The sequence below is a fragment of the Lepeophtheirus salmonis genome, chromosome 9 (assembly GCF_016086655.4).
Source record: "Lepeophtheirus salmonis chromosome 9, UVic_Lsal_1.4, whole genome shotgun sequence".
NCBI classification, from domain to species: domain Eukaryota; kingdom Metazoa; phylum Arthropoda; class Copepoda; order Siphonostomatoida; family Caligidae; genus Lepeophtheirus; species Lepeophtheirus salmonis.
The window spans coordinates 28,285,675-28,305,403 of NC_052139.2; the positions used below are offsets into that span (position 1 = coordinate 28,285,675).

The window sequence follows — 19,729 nt, forward strand, 5'->3', positions numbered from 1 at the left end:
CTAATTTGAGTTAAATGAAGAAAAAAAAATCATTCCAACAATTATCAAATCCAGAATATTGCTTTAAAATTGTCTACATCAGCATAATAACCCCATATTTGGGTATCACAACTTTTCCTCAAAAAAACGGGGGGAAATATTGCCCAAAATCAGTTGTTAGATAGCCCAAATTCTTCTCAACAACTATAAAATTATATATTTCAATCATTGTTTGGGAATGGTTCACAGTATACATTCAACCCCCAATCAAAGGTTCAGAACAATGATATCCTGAAAATAAGTAAAACATTAGGACAATAATGTCATACCCTTGTAACTTGTGACCCTTGCTTCGAAAATAAACTTTATCGAAAAAATGGCACAAAATATGTTGATATTTGGAAAATTATTTTCAACCATTATTCAATAATTAGAGTACTTGAGCAATAGCTAATTCAAAATCAACCAATCAAAGGGTTCAGAACAGTGATTAAGTGAAAAGAAATTGAAAAATCGAGCGTAATGAACAAAATACACTATATAGAAATAAAAAACAAACAAAAAAACAACAACGTTTCCTTACCTCTTGGACACATCTGTAAAAGATCCACCATCAAGTTGCCGTATTTTGGCAAACATGATTCCTTTGGAATACGAGACTTCTGTAAGCTCATCAAGCACTAACTCCACTACGAATTTATATCGCTTCTTTTTTATCATGAAAGTCATTGTTTTAGTATAGTAGTTTTCTTTTGTTGGAGTTAATTACAATCTGTACGAAATAGACTCTTTCAAGTATAACAGTCAATAAATATATTAAATTAGAGATTATTTATATAACTATCGTCGGGAGAAGGAGGATTCTAGTAGAGATGATGGAGTGTATCAAACACTGGAGAAGAATGTATGGATATGTAGGTACTTATAGAATAATATGTATTAATAATAAATGCGTCCAGACACACGTTAGCCAAAAGGACTTTGTAGTATTGCAGAAATAATGGTTGTACTAATCATCAGCTTGACAAAGTCACAACAAATTCTTCTTCCTGGGTGGCTATTGCTCTAAACGTAGTAGGAGTTGTAGAACTTCCCAAAAACTCTAGGAAGTTATTAACAATCGTTTGTTTTCGTCGTATCATTACAGAACATATTCTCTGAGCATTTCTTGCGTTCATCATATTTTGAAGGGAGTGAGGGAAAATAGAGGAGAGCAAAGCGTTTTCAAATAAATGAAGAGGATTATTGCTACTCCTGAAGGAAATCAAGTTATTTCTCTATGATCACTTTGAATCCACAATGCCGATATGTCTTTTACCTCCTCTTCCATTCATTAAGGAGTGAGTGAGTGAGGTATTGGCGTCACGTTACAGCCCTGTAATAGAAATGAAATTGATAAGTACACACATATAGTTGTTGAGTGACACACCTGAAGAAATAGTAACACACTTGTAGCATGCTTAGTGTGGGGATGTGAAAATACACGCTGTTACATATATTGTAGCCTGCAAACTTTTATTTAAAAAGAATGAGGGAAGAGGCCCCAAATCAATGGATAGTTAGCAAAATAAGTCAATAATAACTAATATCATATCTAAAAAATATAAGGTTTTTTTGTAATTTAAGGAAAAAAATTACTCAAGTTAAATTTTTTACTCTGGTGCATAATTTGATAGAATTACCTTTTTCTTCTATAAATTTTTAGAAAATAAATCATAATTTTCCACCCCCCCCCCATATTTTCTGTTTAAAAAAATTATTTTTTGATAAAGGATTTATTGTACTTCCTATACAAATAATGCAACCAATCAGTGGTTCTCAAAATGGGGGTATGCGTACCCCTTGTGGTACTTGAGATTTTGAAAGAATATTTTACAAGTGGTACATACTTGAAGGGCGTCTGTAGGGTGGGTACTAAAGGGGATGTAGCCTCCCCACCCCCAAATTAAATAATTTATAAATAATATATAAACATTTTTGTGAATAGCAGTGGATTTGTGTAATTTTTTGTGTATAGATGTAGATTTTTAAATTTTTTTTTGAAAAAAATTTAATATTTGAATTTTTTTTTGGATTTTCTAAAACAAATTCCTCCTTTAAAAAATAATAATAAATTCTGTGAAGTCCCTGTCACTAAAGTTAAAAATGGTTCGTGCAGGTAAGGGGGTACTTGGTTTAAATAAATAATATTTTACGAGTGGTATATTACTAAAAAAGGTTGAGAATCCCTGCCGTAAATGATTGATTGATTGATGGTGTAATTTTTGGCTATTTTAACAAATATACAAGGACATAGGTAAGGATAACTCTGACGTAGATGCTTAATTCTACTCTCGAGTCCAACAAGAGCTTACAACTATAACGATGCAAAAAATATACTGATAGTTACTTTCTGTCTTTTATGAGTACAAGCAAATGTTTAATTACGGTTTCGCATACATTTATGATGGGTTGTATCAGGAAGTTCAACTCCACAGAAATTAAATAATAATGACAGGAGGTAAGAAAAAGAAAATTCACATTTCACAACTTCAAAAAAAAAAAAAAAAAAAAAAAAAAAATCGGCCTAGCTAAAAAAGGCATAAGTTTTCTTCACTGCTCTTTAGCATTCAACATATAGCTAGATTTACAGACGCAAAAATGTCAGTCTTCCACTGACGGACAAAAATACTTTGCTTTATTAAAATAGATTGTAAATTTAATGGGTAAAACTTTTTTTAAGCTGGCGAAAAAGGGGCACTTGTCTCCGATCTCTCCATATTAGAATTCATTACTCAAATAGTACTCCAAGGACAAATGAATTATAAAAGAAAAGAACATTTTCAACAACATGATCACATGCAATAAATATTAAGTATTAGCTTTTAGTCTGATTAAAACAAATATATGTATATGTACAAGCATATTCTAATTAAATTTCTTGGAAGGAAATCTCTCGCTTAAAAAGAGAGTTATTAATAATAAGTCATCGTACATAAAAGCCCTTCATCATAATCACTCAGCCAGTAGTTCCCAATCTTTCTGGTGACGAGACCCTTTGATTACATTTGCCAAGTAGCAGTAACCCCAATGTTAAAATGGGCAAACTTCCCATAGGGAAATTTTGCAAAGGCGAGCCCTCCTAAATCCCTTTACAAAAGGGATTCCTTTAAAATAACAATATCTGCACCGACTGCCTGTGTTTAGAACACTTTTTTTCAAGTGTTGAGTTGGTGTTCAATTTGTTTCTTTTCACTTTTTCAACATTTTTTATTATAAATTTGTTTTTTTTTGGGGTTCGGTCTTAATAATTTTTTCTAAACCGATTTGGACCGATTTTTTGGTCCAACCCCGCGGTCTACGACCATGGACCAATTTTTATTGGTCTCACTTTGTAGACCGATTTGGATCAGGTCTCACTTTATGGAGCGATTTTTTTCGGTTGCATATATATTTATTTTTTTCTATATCACCTGTCATTCACTTTTGTATTCTTTTTGAAGAAAAAAAATACAAAATGACACGATAAGTTCTAGAACAAGTACTGTATATATATAAGAGACGGCAGGATCAAAATTAATCCGAATTATCTCTGTTTAAACCTCCTATAATCTCATTATACTTGAAAAACAAATGATGTTATGTTATCAACAATTTATCTGTAAAATTGGTCTAGACCGAATTTTTCCTTTGGACCGATCTATACTGAATTTTTATAAGAGACCGGTCCAGACAGAGCTTTTTTCTTGGACCGAACTGATTCCGTCCCACAAAAAAATGTAAGTGTCTTAGACCCGTCTAGGATTTCAAGACCGAAACCCAACACTAATTACTAGGTAGACTACTACGATTATAAAAAGGTAAAGAATGAAATATATGAATATAGAATATTTGAAAAACAAAAAAACAAACATAATCATTGCATGACAAAGTCTATGTCTATATATACGTGCATAGATACAAATAAAAACAGCTAATGATGTTGTTGGTTTCTACACACTTGAAAGAGTTTTAAAAAGGTTTCAAGGTCGAGAGTATTAAAGTGAATTGTTTTAAATTTATATATTTTATTTATTGTATGTCATGTCGTTCCTTTATCGTATCACTCAACCTTTTATCAAAAAAAAAAAAAAAAAAATGGCTTGAAATCAATTGGCAGTTGGCCAAATAAGTCAATCATACCAACTGTCACTTATCTCTTACACCCTCTAGGACTCTCACTGGGAAATTATATCTTCACCATTTTTAAAATGAATAAAATATTATTAAAATCTACATAGTATTTAATCTAATACTGTATTTTAATATTGCTAAGTAATATTTTATTAATGGAGTAGTTAGTATACATTTTATTTCTATAAATAAATAGCCAAAATATATCACTGATCAGTCATTTTAAATATCAACTAAGAACTGATGATAATTTTTTATTTTGATCTATTACAAATTTATAATGGGTCTTTACGAGTAATGTGTGCATTTCAACTGAAATGTGTGCCACATCATACTTGTAGGATCAATTAGTAATTCTCGTCAAAATAGTTCAAATATATTACGCTTTTGATATAATATAAGTATTATTAAAAGTATATTCAATCTGATTATATCAGTAAGCTCTTGTACATAATGACAACATGTACATAAAATATGTATATCTTTGTCTCTTGACAAAGTAAGTAAAAATCTTTAAAATTTACAACATATCTTTTCTAAAATGTTTTGTATAGCTCATGGATACACAATAATCGTTGAAAAGAAAGCAAACGAAATGAAAAATTAAATGTTATGTAATGTGAACATAAATGTAAACATGTAAATAGAACATCCGTGTTCTAAATTCTAAGGACTGCCGGAGCCAGGTGATCCATTGAAATCTGAACAATTATTAATATAATTACTTTTGACATCAGCAAACAATGAAACCCATCTCTTTTTTAGCAAGACTCTTTTGTATCAGCCTTTTGAATTCTTATTGATACGTTTGGTCCCCCGTACAGCCCTAATGCCAACCACCTTGACTACACCTTTTGCATTCATGTTGAGAGGAAGACCTGTAGTGTCCATCATTCACACGCCGAGGCCCTCAAAGGCACTCTCAGCCAGTACTGGGACGCCTTAAAACATGACTATATCTGCAGAGTGTGCCAAGCCTTTCACCGCCACCTGGAAGCGGCTACATTAGTGATTAAAGAGAGCTCTAAATTAATTATTAAAGAGTGCTCAGACAGACACACATCTATTTATAGTATTGATTTTGTTGAAGTTTATAATTCAAAGTGTTCAGATTTGAATGGACCACTCGGTACTTGTACATAATTGTGTTGAGACAAAATCCAAGATCGACTTGTTCCCCGGTTTGGTAGTGAGTGATTTTTAGACCCAACAGGGCCGATGTTTCGGTCTGTACCAATTTTTAAATACTACACTATTTTATTTTTTTTGTAAAATCGATCTAGATTAAATTTTTCTATGTGCTCCATATACACCAAATGCGTTCGGTCCTACAAGTTATATAAATTTCAGACGGAAGCCCCCGCTTGTACTTAGTACAACCGCACATGACACCTCAGGGAAGAATAATGAATTACCATATAGAACTTCCCAAGAATGTAAACTAGACCAAAAGGTTAAAAACATTACGTTGTTTTTTTTGTCGTTCTTTCAAGGACGATCCTCCTCCTTTGTTTGTCGGAGAGCAACAGGGAGACAGAAAGAGAAAAATGATGTCGCAAGTATACTTAATATCAAAGTAACTATACATTTATTTCGAAGAAAAAAGATATTCAATGCAAAATATGAAGAATCAAGGGCAGTATGTAAAATAAACAGCTTGTTTCTTCTAGAAGGAAGATATACGACAGGGAAATATGCACAGTCCATAGAGAAAGAAATGTATAGCTGATTAAGCAAAGATATCAGCTCACAAAAAGGGGTATACCATGACGTCACATTGGTTTGTTTTTCTCAGATTAATATAATTGGTAATTCCAACATCAGGCATAATATTAAACTCAAATTGACTGATGGTCAGTGGCCCTGGAATCATAGGGTCAATGGTCCATTACAATGACAAATTTTGATTCGGCGGTAAAGGGCTATCAATGATATTAACGTAACGAGATGTACTTCACTGAGGGGTCAATTTTAGATTGTTTTATGGTTCATAAGAAAGACTCTTACTCAAACTCGATTATAGGATAATCATGTGGCTTTAACTTTAACTATTAAACGAATACGTTAATAGACGTGTTAGATACTTGGGTTGTTCCCATGTTAGGCCTGAATATAGATGCGGTACCACGTTGGATTAATACCTTTTCAATAAATAGATTCCGGCTATGGGTCTACTTTGAGCAATGTATGGAAATTCGTGGATCCCCATCATGGATTAACGCAATAATTTTATAGTTACCACAGTAAAAAAAAATCCTTTTAAATATTCTAAATGTTATCTGTTTAAATTTAGTCTCTTCTCAAAAGTTTTCACTCTAAAATTAAAAAAAAAAAAAAGCTTAATAAAATATTTGACAAATTTGGCATTTTTATATATTTAAAAAAAGTTTTAGTAAAAATTGTCATAAAGGACAATTACCCAGCCAACGACGAAATATCCTTGAGGCAAAATGGCTTGAATGTACCTAGCACCATTTTTAACCTGATACTAAAAAGATATATAAAGTTATAATCTTATTCGTCGTATCATGTTTGAAACGGTCTAAGAGGCTTTAAATGCCCTCTTTGACCCACAAACTTCCAAACATAAAGGCCTGTACCACGAGTAAAAGGCCTTAGATGCTTCAAACTTTGTTTAAGTCAGTTTTTTTATTGCCTCTAATTAGAAAAGGTCTTTGTACTTGGGAAGAAAAATAAAATCCCAAAAACGGGACTGTCTTATATATGTACATTCACAGGAATAAACCAGCAAAAAAGAAAAATGCAATTATACTACGACCACAACAAATATGTGTGAATGTATGCAAGTAATCTTTTAAGTAGAGTCACAGACTAAAAGGTGAATAGAATAAATGAACTGTGTACCCCTATATGAGGAATTTTGGGATTTCTATATAATATGTAAGGAAATATGGGTAGAGTTCCAAACCCACTTAGTATTCATCTCAATTACTCCGAACTCTGAATGTCAGCCATCGCTTGTATTTATTTCATTGGTAGCTTTTCGAATAGTTACATTTAAATGCGACTATTCAAATGTTGCAAAGGTTCCCATAGCCTGGTATGGTTGTAACAAGTGGTGTATGAACCCTTATAGGGACTGCAGTAGAGCCCCTTCCTTCAATAAGGTAAAATCAATCCCTCGTGACGTCATTGAAAGGGTTTACCTTTTTATAATTATTCCGTTGTGTAATTGAATAAGTTATATAATCTAGTAACAATATACTACGATCGTATTTATTAGACTATTATTAAAACATAAATATTAATCGCAAGATATTTGCAATACTCTTAATAGATACGCAATTAACCATCGATATGTTTAAGGAAAAATTCAAAAGACCGGGCCCGAGGAGCCACCGCTCTAAGGACAGATATGACTGGACCACTATTATTTCATGTTTGGGAGGAGACGGGCATAGATGTGATGACGTTTTATTAGATCAGCTACAAGCAGCTGTGGTGAGGGGGATAAGGATATAACAAGGGCATTTCCTAGAATTACTTCGATCCCCAATTCTACTCTGAGTCCAACAATGACTCACAATTATAACTCCGCAACAGATCCTTAGGGTTACTCTTCGTCTTTTATGAACACACACAAATTTTCCATCAGGTTTTGAATATAATTGTATATGTATAAGGAAAGGAAATTCAATACTTAGGAGTTAAATAACTCTCGGTCCTTAGTACCTGTCCTATCAGTACTTGGGAACTGTCATTTATACCGTTTGTAGTGTCTACATCCATATATATATATAGTTGAGATATATCATAAAGTTTTCAGACTGATATGCAGGACGAAACTAGACCAGACTTGTAGTCTTCAGTTCTAAATATGTGGCAACACAACACAACACTATTTTTACCCCTCGAAAATAGTTTTTATGTCATATTTCCTACAAAATTAGACAAAAAGTATTGATACTTTTTCCACAATAATCCGCACTATATATTATGCAATTGTGATGTAAATTCTATGACTGCACCTTTTTTATATTTACCTACGACAAATTACATAATTACCGAGTGCATAGTCAAAATCTGGACACTTCAATCCAAAAATGGCCTCATAGAGAGATATTGAATCAATATTGCTGCTCTAATTCGCAGAACAAGCGCCAATTGAGACCCAAAATCAGGTAGACTATTTATAGACTCAAGAAGGCCATTCATGGCGGTATTGGCAATCGAACGAGCTTCAACAAGATGCTGAACCGGAACAGCAAGCAAATGTCTTTTTGGAGACGCACATTCCAGTCTGGCTAAAAACTATGTGGCCACCATACTCACCAAATGCCAACATGCTCCCCTATTTCTTCTGTCCACATGCGAAGGCCTCCCATACAAAAGACCATATCTTGAAACCCTCAAGATTGATGAGCAGTGATCCAGGGTATAATGGGCATGTTTAAAAAAAATCCTTTTATGAATGGATGTTCACTACTCAGGAACTAAATAATAATGCCAACTCCTAAGGAAAAGAAAATTCATTCTTCAGATTACCGATTCCAAAATCATCTACAAAATAATATGAATTTTCATTCGTGAAGATGAGCATTGGAACTTCATGGCCCCAAATATATTATTGCCACCTGCCCAAACTATCGGCAGGGCATCAAGGTAATTATCAAAGTCAATGGAGGCCTCATTGAAGATTAGAAATGGGTTGAAGGGATGTGTCAACATCCCTACAAAATTTAGTAATTGCATCTCCGAAAATAACTTGTTGCAATTCCAAATTAAAGATCTCTTTTTTTCAATTACGCACCCGGTAGATTTAACGTTAAAAAAAGAAGAGAAGATAAAAAATGTTAGCGCAAAAAAATAAAATGCAAGTACGAATACAAATTATGACCCAAGAATGAGCATTTTTGACCATTTGCTTGGAGAGTAGGATATATCCTTTTTATATATATATATATTACCTCAAATTGTCTGTTGTGGCCGTAGTTAAATAACAAATAGCATGTAGATTATGAGATCATAACTACTTTTGGATTTAAATCAAAATTGACAAGTTTGGTGGAGTTCAGGTTTTTGAGTTCTGTGTTGAGTCGACGTGCTTGTGTTAGGATACAATATATATATATATATTGTATTTAATTTAAGAGACTTATATTGTCCCTGATATGGTCCGTTTCAAATACATAAAATCTATCATTTTCTCATTATTTTATTATGAGGATCAATTTTTGTTACTGTAATTACAATTTGAGTCACACTCAAACGGTTTAAAAGAATCATTTGTTAATAAAAATGAATGATAATTTGTCGAGGAATACAAGTGTAATAATCCCTACTTAATTTTGAGAAAAAGCATGTTAGTTTTCTTTTGTGTTATCTATCGCTCACAAATTGCTCACTTCGATCTTTTTTTGGAAAAATTGCTCATTACGTTTTTTGTTTTTTGTATGAAGATGTCTCATTTTTCCAAACTGCTATGAAATAAATATCAATAGTTTGGGTCCTAATTAGATTACACAACAGCCTTTGATGTTTTTTTAATGATATTTTTCAAGGGAAAATCTAGTTGCCAAAACCTTCCTTCATTAGGCTCTTATTAGGAAGTTAAAAGATGTACATATATAATAAAATCAGGGTCATGATTATATGATAAGATATATAAAGGAGCCAGATTTCGACAGCAACCAACTAGAGGAAGGATAAATTTGATGCAAAATTGACTGTTGAATAATTCCTAATGAATCTTGCAACAAACGCGAAATACATTTGGGTTGGGTTATCAGTGGTGGTGATCATAATATTCCTCCGTCTAACAAGACTCTTGAAGATCTCGCCAACTTCAAATTTCCATCAACTACTAATGTGGACATAAAAATTCATTTTCAGATCTCCGTTCTGCTGTCAGAAAGTTGTCTTCCAAGATTTCCCAGAAGACGGAAGTATAACAGCTTTGGAAAATAAAAGGCCTCTACAAATTGACAACTAGAAAAAAGCAACTACAGCTTTCTGGGGCATACATATTTGATACAACTTTGTATATTATACATAGGAGATATAAATAAAAAAGAGAGGATACATTACTTCATTGGGCATTGTCTTTCATTTTCTACAACTATGTAATTGTTATACATGTTACAAACGCTTACGTAATGTAACATCATCACACATACACTTCATTTTTTTTATACATCCTTATACTCTGCTTCAAGTTCGTAAGGTGAACGAACTTCCCCATGTCTATTGAAGTTATTGTTCCTTCTACAGAGCATAGGGCATACACCGCATGTACAAATAGTTGTATCCATTTGTAGTTTGTCTCGTTGTGTATGTAATCATCTCCTTCTCCTCATCCTCTTTTTCTCAGTGAGTCGTTAAACTCATTATTCGATACTATTCTGCCTAGTATAATACATAGTATTATATATGTACATATATGCATGAATTTAAAATCAGTCCGTCACACACACGAAGGCACACCTTTAAAAGAATGTGTCCATCTATTTTGCTTTTTAATTCATTATTGTTAGACAAACTATAATTGGGAGGGATGTGACTTTTGTAGAGAAAAATAGAGTTTCACTATTATAAAAGAAAACCCTGTTGGTCTTCCTGAAATTGTGTTGTTGACTATATGTAGAGATGGGCTTTGTGTAAGTGCAGGAGGAGAAGGCAGGAGCGAGACATTTTATTACTGAATTAAGACCCTTGTTAATATCAACTGCTGCTATAACCTTCAACATATGAAATAGCATAGTATAACTATATTTAAAATCGTATATATTCATTTTTAAAACAATTTACATCAAAGATAAGCGTTCTAAATAATGAACACAGAAGAAGAAAGAACATACACATCAACCGGGGTTTTTTTTCTTTAAATCAGTATACTTAGCTTTTTCTTTACACAGATCCCTTCTTTAATCATATGTAAGAACTAGACAGAGACAAATATATTGAGCAGAAATATACAATAACTGCATCGTAACGATATCAGAGGAAACATAAGAATATTTAATATCATACAATTAGAAAAGAGGAGGACGGAGGGATGTAGTAGCTCAATGGATATCGAACAGGGTATAAATTGGATTCATTTTCGCTCCTAGAGAAACAAATATGTATATAGACATTAAAGACCTTCGCCAGATGGAGTAATTGTAATTCCACAATGTTTACTTATACAATGGATGATATGTTTGTAATGTAAAAAAAAAACAAAGTTAGAGATATATGGTACTACTGACAAAGAACATTGTTAATATCAGCTGCCTGTTATATGATTTGAGGAGAAAATGAGTAGCTGCTTTAAAGTGGAGTACAATACTGCAAGAAAATTACTCTGAATTATATCTTAAAATCATTTACACCATAAATAAGCGATAGTTCTTCTTTCAGAGGGAGATGCTAACACCACAACAACGACTTATTCAATAATAAAAAAGAAAGAGTACACAAAATAACCGGTTTTTGTTTTCTTCTCATTTTTAAATGTAGTTTTTTCATTATAAACAGAATAAAAAATTAGTGCAACTCCATTACAAAAAAAAGAAGGAATGGGGAAACAATTGTTTTTCAATTTTTTAGGAAGTGAACGATTAATACACTCTCACTTAAATGCATGAATGAATGCATTTATTATAATTATTTAACATATGAAAAAGAGTAGGACACAATCTATTCCTCCCTGGTCATCATTACATGATTTACAAAATCCAAGAATAGATTTATTTTTAAGGAAGGCTTGTCAAAAATATATTCAAGTCATTACAAATGAAGTATGAATTAACCTTGTAGATCTTAAGGTTTTCAAGAAATGAGCAATTTTCGTGGGCATATACAGGGTGGTGTTGAGATGGAATAGGCGTATTTCTCAAAAATCTTTAAATTGTCACTGAGAGTACATTTTTCGGTGGATTATCTTGTAAAATGGTTTGAATTGTACATATGAGCGTTAAAAAGAGCTCATTTGATGTGCTTGACTCCACCATAAATCAAGGCCTGTATGCAGGCCCGGAAGGAGGAGTAAGCGTTGACAAAGTAGTTGTTTGCCATGTAGGTCATTGCCTCCTTGGTAGAGGTGAGTAATTGATAGCAATAGATTTGTTTTGGATTAACCGTAGCTCAGACAAAATAATCTATCAGATAAAGATCCAAACTGCTGCAGGGGGGGGGGCTATATTTCCTTCCCAATGAAGTCATAGCAGTGAGCGTTCAAAAGCCACGTCAGTGACCTGTCTAGGACATGACAAGCTGCGAAGTATACTATATAAGAGCAACAATCCACATTTGAAATCTCCATGTTGTTATGGACAAAAATCATCGTCACGGGCCAACACCGTTTCTCCTCTATAAATTAAATCTTCTTTATATCTGGGACAGCTGTTTCCATGATGCCCAAAACTTCAATAAAGTTTTGGGCATCCAAGAACATTTTTGCCGTAAAAAAGGAGACGCCATCAGGCATATGCATAATGACAAAATCCCCGGCACGCAACCACCAATTTATTCTTATGGCCCTGTATAAATTTTCTGCGTTTTTTTAACCACTTTACTGATATTTCTAAAGTGACATCTTACGAAAAGTACGAACTCTAATACAAAAATACCTTATGTATTTTATTGTCAACTTGATGCGTCATGGGTGGTATATCATAATCTATAAAATGAGCAATAAACGATGTATCAAGTTATATCAATACTTATACTCCGTTTAAAAAAAAAAGAAGAGGAATACAATTTTTTATTGATCTCTCTCATTGTCTAATCTTTTTATTTCTATGAAGAAATTTTGTTTATCACATACAAATACAAAATACTACATTTTTAATAAAAATATTACTAAGCAATATTATTATACAGTATCGAATAAAATGCAATTTAGTATTTTAATATTATAAAGTATATATATAGATTCATTTTAAAAGTTGGGGACAAATAATCCAAAAGTGTATAAATAGCATTTTTGTATGTTTCACTTATTTGATGATACTCCCAGATGATTTTGAGCCGTTGGAGGAAAAGTTGCGATAAACAATCAAGTGAACGACGTACGAGGAGAGGAGTAGTTTTCTTGTAGCCTAACAGGTGTGTTGTGTCATACCCTTGGACAACTAACTAATAACCAATATCCGAATTCATTCAAGTCAGCAAGATTAAGTAAGTACACGTACGTACTCCAGTGAACGGAAGTGTATGCATTGCTTTTGGAAGTGATTAATTATGATGTAATCAGTAGCAATACAAACAATTTTCCTCGGTTCAATTAAGTAGGAATAGATAGCCGAACAAACAAATATGCTGCATAAACAATAAAACTATGTTCAACAAAAATCAAAAAAGGGAGACAATACTTCATATACAGGGTGTGCAAGCTATTTATGCTTTTTATTTGAACAATAGGTTGTTACACCCTGTACTTGGTGCCTAAAAATGAAATCCATGTACAAAAGTCCCGAGCCCTCCTTGGAATCCGCACCGGGAGCGAAATCATAACAACTGAGAGTAACCAAGGTTACAAGGAAACCAAGTGTAGGCCTTAGATGTCTCAGCAGGACTTGGCTTCCTGTCATACCTTGAAAGAAAGTGTCATATATCTCGAAGACTATTTAGACGACTTTATCTCGCCGGATTTTTGGCCTCCAAATTCCCCGGGTCTAAATCCGATGGTTTTTTTTTTTTTGTGTGGGGGCTTGATGGAATGGCAAACCAAGGGAACCCCTGCAACACTAAAGACGAGTTTATCTAAAATTTGCAAAAGTAACCAAGTGGCAAAGGCCTGCTTGCATTTTTGACCTCATATAGAGACTCTAATTGAGACTGGAGGTGATTTTATTAAATTAAATTAATTAAAATCCATCAAGCTTTCATAATCTAGTTTTATTTTTAAAGTCTGATAAGTGGTTGGAAAGAAAATTGTGTTTGAAAAAACACTTTAAAAAAATCAATTTCGCGGATCATATAGCTTGTGCGCCCAGGACATCATATATAAAGGGCTTAACTGTCATTAAAATTAGGCACTAGCCTCCAAGAAATCTATCAATTATGAAGATCCATTTTGGGTACTTAAGGGAAACTTGCGACACAACAAATGGGTCGACAAGAATAATTTGCTAATAGAAATTGATTATTATAACTCATTGAACAATACAAATGTATTAAGAAGAAAAAATCATTCTAGGTTGCTTTTGTGTTGACTAGTCACAAAAATATAATAACGAGACACAAAAATAAATGATTGTTGCTGACAAAGACTATAAGGAAAATATACAAAAATAGTGTATCAAAGACATTCCGTCGCTTCTAGGCAAGAAGATAATGGAAAAAATATATATGTATATAAATATTAGTAGTATAATAATTCATGACTTTAAAAGAAACAAATCATCACTTACAAGAAAAAGTAATAAATAAAACAAACATGGGTGGTTTGTTTTTCAATTTCTTCCGATTTCCCTTAGGAGAGGTGCAGAAAGTTGTGATATAGTCAGGAATAGCCCTTGTAAAATTGCATTGTACTATGATGTCATCTTTAGGTAGCAGATCTCATTCAAAGTTTGAAAGGAGACAACATCTCTTTATCTAAAGATAAATATTAAAATGATGCTGTAATCTCATAATTTGCATCGTTTAATTATGATAAGACATAAAACATATATATATCAAGTTAGTTTTTTTTTCTAAACCTACCCTTTGGAACAAAAATAAAAAGAATAACTATAAAAAATACCGGCCTAATGTCCATTTCTTTAAAACAAACTCAGAAAACAACCATGACTGAATGAACCCCCAAAATTATGATAATGATAGATGACCTCTCAAAGATGAGGAGGAAAAAATAGAAGAATGGGTGGTCAACTAACATCAACCGATAGCTATTCGTTAAAAATCAATAAATATGTACATGTGGAGGTGTGATTATATCAATATTTTTGCAATCGGTTTTCGGCACCAAATCCTTTAATACTTTTACGAATAAAAATAAAGATGTGTCCAGTCAACACCAAGGCAAGCTAGAATGCTTTCTCCACAAATTGAGCGTGGATGACATGAGTGGTGCGTCAAAATGAATACAATCTTGAAGAAAATAAAGGAAATGAGACAAGCCTGACTTGGACTAGGTTGTATGTATTGTTAGTCCTTACACATTCGGTCTAAACAAGTCCAGTCATAGGGAACTGTTCTTTAGACTTTCGGTCCTTCCGACTGTCATTACTATACCTTATTTAAAAAATATATATTCGTGACGTCATCAAGGACATAACTTTATAAGTTTTAGAACTCATATGCAGGACTGGACTAGAGGGACTGCAGTCCTTGGTCCTAAATCAGGACGGAGACGGAGGACGGTTTCTTTTATTTTTACTTACTCGCAAGTCATATTTTCGACAACTCTACACAGCACCATTTGCAAAGAATAAATTGTTGAATAATTGATTAGGTCAATTAATTATATATAATCATGTAACTTGATAGGCTACAATAATTATCTGATAAGTACTGTATGTAGAAAAGGCGAATCCCTTCAACAATCATTAAAAAGTTTAAAAGATAATTGAAAGTGAATACTTATTAATTAATTTACTTTTTTTTTGGCAAGAAATGTTCTAAAAGTCTACATATTTTGTTCTAGGAAAAATATCATCTATATTTAGATTATTTTACCATTTGATTGATAGGTCTAAATATATAAACATATATATATTTTTAAGTTGGGTTTTTTCTAAGAAGTGATTAGCATTTACCTTCCGTCTAACATCTATTTGTACAAAATATGTTTTTCTACCTGTAGATTAAATTAATGAGGAGATGGATATGTTAGAAAGGAATTGGGTCATGTGCGCGGAGTTAACACCTTTCTTTCTTTTTTTACTAATGTGAGGGTACGGCTTTGAGTTCAAATTGTTGAAGGGTACAAGCTCGATCCGAGATTGAATTTTAACTTATAAAAGGATATTTCCTTAACAACACCGCTATTTTAGACTGTAGACCAAAAGTGAATCGTTTAGAAATCATGAATTGATTTTTTGGTTCTCAATATAATACAAGATTATTTAATAACCGATACATTTATTTATTTTTTTAAATGGATTTTCTACTAAACGTATCATCCAATTCTATAAAACCCCAATTTCAAATGAAAGGTGAATAATTGAAAAATATTTTTTAAAGTCAATAATGGCTTCAAATCGACCTCGGAGATGGGACAGTCTCTTTTGACGGATTCTGGAATTCCTCCCAGAAATTGTACTTCAGCTCGGATTTTGTACTGTCGGAGAAACTGTAGCTGGTTTGCTCAACTACAGCCCATACAAAAAAGTCCTTTGGGGTGGAGGTCCCGTGAGCTAGGAGGCCAAACACTGTGTCCAACGACAACAATAAAAAAATCAAACAAACAGGTCAACGGTTGTACTTTCTGTCAGAAATTGAGGCCTTGTATGACTTTTATAGCAAATAATCTACCTCAAACTTCCTAATCAGCAGTTGAGATCGCTGGCAATGACTCACATCGGCTTGGATTGCAAAGCATCCATGATTTTTTTTTTACAAATTTGCAATGGAATACTTTTGCATCAAAGTAACTTTAGACAAAATAATCCATCTGGTTCAAGTTGGAGAAATATCTAAATATATTAGGACACCCAGTCTTAAAGTGCATCTGGAGGCCATCCTGAGTCGCTTTTGTAGGTGTGGCAGAAAGCAGAGTCCTGTATAAAAATTGGTGTAAATTCGTCGGCATAATTGCCGGAAAAATCCAGTAATCTGTTGCCCCGGATTTCGTTGTTACACACTGTCCAAACATTTTATAAATATATGAATGTACTACACACATACATATATTGCAGAAAAATCTCTTCCACTCCATATTATATAGAGACAGTCTGTCATTTCCGGTCTATTTCATCTACGAATCTGAAGAAAATCCTTGGATATATTAATAACAGTTTTTATGACATATACATATTTTAGTCCACCAGCTGTTTTTTCTTCCTCTTTAGCTCTCTTTCTCTCTCAATGTCTTAGTAAAAAAACATGAATAGATCGTTTTCTTGGTACGTCAGCATTGTTGACGTCCAAGTTTTAGAAGAATAAAAACCCTTTTTTCATTAATATTAAAGTAAATAGGGAACTATTGGATATCAAAATGGACACACAAATAAACGTACTATAATCTTACTGTCTATCAGAAATCTATGCAATAAAGTATAATAGGTATACTTGAAATAAAACTACCAACAATCCTTATAATATTTTATATCTTATCCTAGCGAGTCTAACGGATGGGCTGATGAAGTACAATTTAGAAACGTTTGGCGTAGTTCATGATATAAGTAGAGATGAGATTTCTGTAAGAGCGTGAGGATAAGACGGGAGAGAGACCCAAAAATACCGCCATAGAAAGGAGAACCTTCTACATTGAAAATACCATCAATGGGGGAGAAATGTTATAATTGTATTCATTTATATACATATATATTTATTTGATTATTAATTTTTAAATCAATTTACAACAAAGATGGGCGATAATTCTTCTTTTAGAGGGAGATATTAACACGCACACACAATTCATTACATAATGAACTAAAAATCAGAAAGCGCACACGCTCCAACTTTTTTTCTTTTTCTAATCGCTATACTTAGTTTTTTCTTAACACACATCCCTCCCTCCCCCCTCTATAAGTATAAGTTATACTCTATAACATAATGCTTTGTGTATGTATCAAATGTAATGCATTATTAAATAGCCATGACATATCAAGTAAAACGACTAAATCAACAGCTGAATACGTAGGATATTTTTAGGTTAATGAGGTAACGCCGTGTCATACATGCTATAAAACATTCGCTACAGAGGCAACATCCATTAAATGAACAAAACCTATTGCATTAAAATAAAAATTACTGCACCGACCACATGTGTTTAGAAAACGTTTGTATACGTTCCCGTTGTACTCAATTGGCTTCTTCTCAGTATTCGAGCCTATTTTGATCATAAACTATTTGATTAGAGTTTCTAAATTCACAACGTCGTCTCCTGCATCTTGACGTAGATTGTTAATAATTTTTTCCCTTATAAATTAATAAAGTAAGACATAAAATACTTAAGAATCGGACTAGGGGAATCGGAAATTAAGCCTAATTTCCCCGATGCTGATTCCAGAAAAGCACCTAATATTCCAGTTCCAATCAATCATACCATCACTAGAAGTGGATAGGAGGAACATGTGGCCGTCAACACAACATGATGCTAGAATGTTTTTTCTCAATAATTAACTGTGGACTATAACATCTGTATTCTAATGAACTCTTTGGAGATGCCGTAAATTGCTCTGTATACTCCAAAAATCCATTGCCACAATAAAAGAATGAGAAATTGATAAGATTCTAAAAAAGTCAGTTTTCTGATTGTCTCTAGCAGATAAAATATTTATGAGTAGACTATATAGCGTATATTTAAAGCCAATTTATGAGTTTTTGTAGGACAGAAGTTATAAGGTTCGGAATTTCAGCTTTGATCAAATCAGAGAGCATCAAGCGTTTGAAATGGAAGCAAAATGACAACGAGGGAAAATGCTGAAATGCTCCGCTCCGGAAAACAAATGCCCTTCTTTTGCCATATTGTCTCTTCGGTAAGACACTTGTTTATTAGGCGAAGAATAAGTTGATCAAGAAATGGGAGAGTCTAGAGAGGAAGCCGGGAAGTGAAGGGTGGGAAAAGTGAGGACTGAAGAGTTTTTGGAGCACTAGGAGGACACCCTCGAAGACAATCCAACAAATTAAATGCATAACTTTCAGGAGAGTTGTGACAGGCCACAGAGCGATGGGGTTCCTTTTTATAACCTCATATGTCAGAAGGAAAGGCGTCAGCTACTTACTGAATCGGTCAAACAGAGCAGACTGAATAAAAGAATGTTGCCCCCCCCCCCTCATTCCTTAACTATGTTCCCCTAGATTATAAAATCTGGGGATATGTGGAAAGTAGAGCATGTGCCAACGCCCATTCGTCTCTGAATGCCCTTAAATCAGCTATTGAGGTGCGATGAGCTGTCATGTCAGACGACTATGTTGTGAGGGTATGAAATGCCTTCATGAGCAGAATTGAGGCCCAAAGTGGCCGTTTTGAGAAATGTTGGATATATAAATAATGGATTGCACTAATCCATTAAAAAAAAAATTTACCACCAACCCAGAAGCCTCCATGATTTTTCCCCTTTAATTCCCAGACGGGTACTGTATAAGTAAACAAATATTAACCCAAAAACGGGAGAGTCATTAACATTGTACTTGTATTTCATTATAATTGTATACTGTATATATATTCACTCCAGAAGTGTGAAGAAATTAGAAAAGAGTACAAAAATAAAGAGGGGATTTACATATATTCAACATCTGTGTTATTTATTCATTCACATTAAATGTCAGACATTAATGTTACAACACATTGATAACTTATTCCAAGGGGAAATAAGTTTACATACGTCTACACGTCGTTACCTTTATTATATCACGTAACCTTCTATACGAAAAGAAAAGAGGGGAAAAAGTCTTAGCAACTATGAAATCAATTGCCAACTAGCTCTAGTATACGAAGTTATTAGGCGTCGAAGAATATAAAAACTTTGCTTTAATAAAT

At 33.2% G+C, this 19,729-nt stretch overlaps 1 protein-coding gene across 16 annotated transcripts in view; it reads right to left on the minus strand.

Moving 5' to 3' along the window:
* Window positions 1-19,729, minus strand: part of LOC121124642 (EEIG family member 2) — a 61,888-nt gene that overhangs the window by 18,437 nt on the left and 23,722 nt on the right. For 12 of the 16 annotated variants that reach the window (XM_040719824.2, XM_071891105.1, XM_071891102.1 and 9 more), the window contains exon 2: window positions 563-1,354. In XM_040719824.2, the coding sequence (XP_040575758.1) occupies window positions 563-708 (146 nt within the window). In that variant the 5' untranslated portion in view covers window positions 709-1,354. Of the gene's footprint in view, window positions 1-562; window positions 1,355-14,489; window positions 14,677-19,729 lie in introns of all 16 variants that reach the window. The other 4 variants (XM_071891107.1, XM_071891100.1, XM_071891106.1 and 1 more) reach the window with 1 other exon arrangement.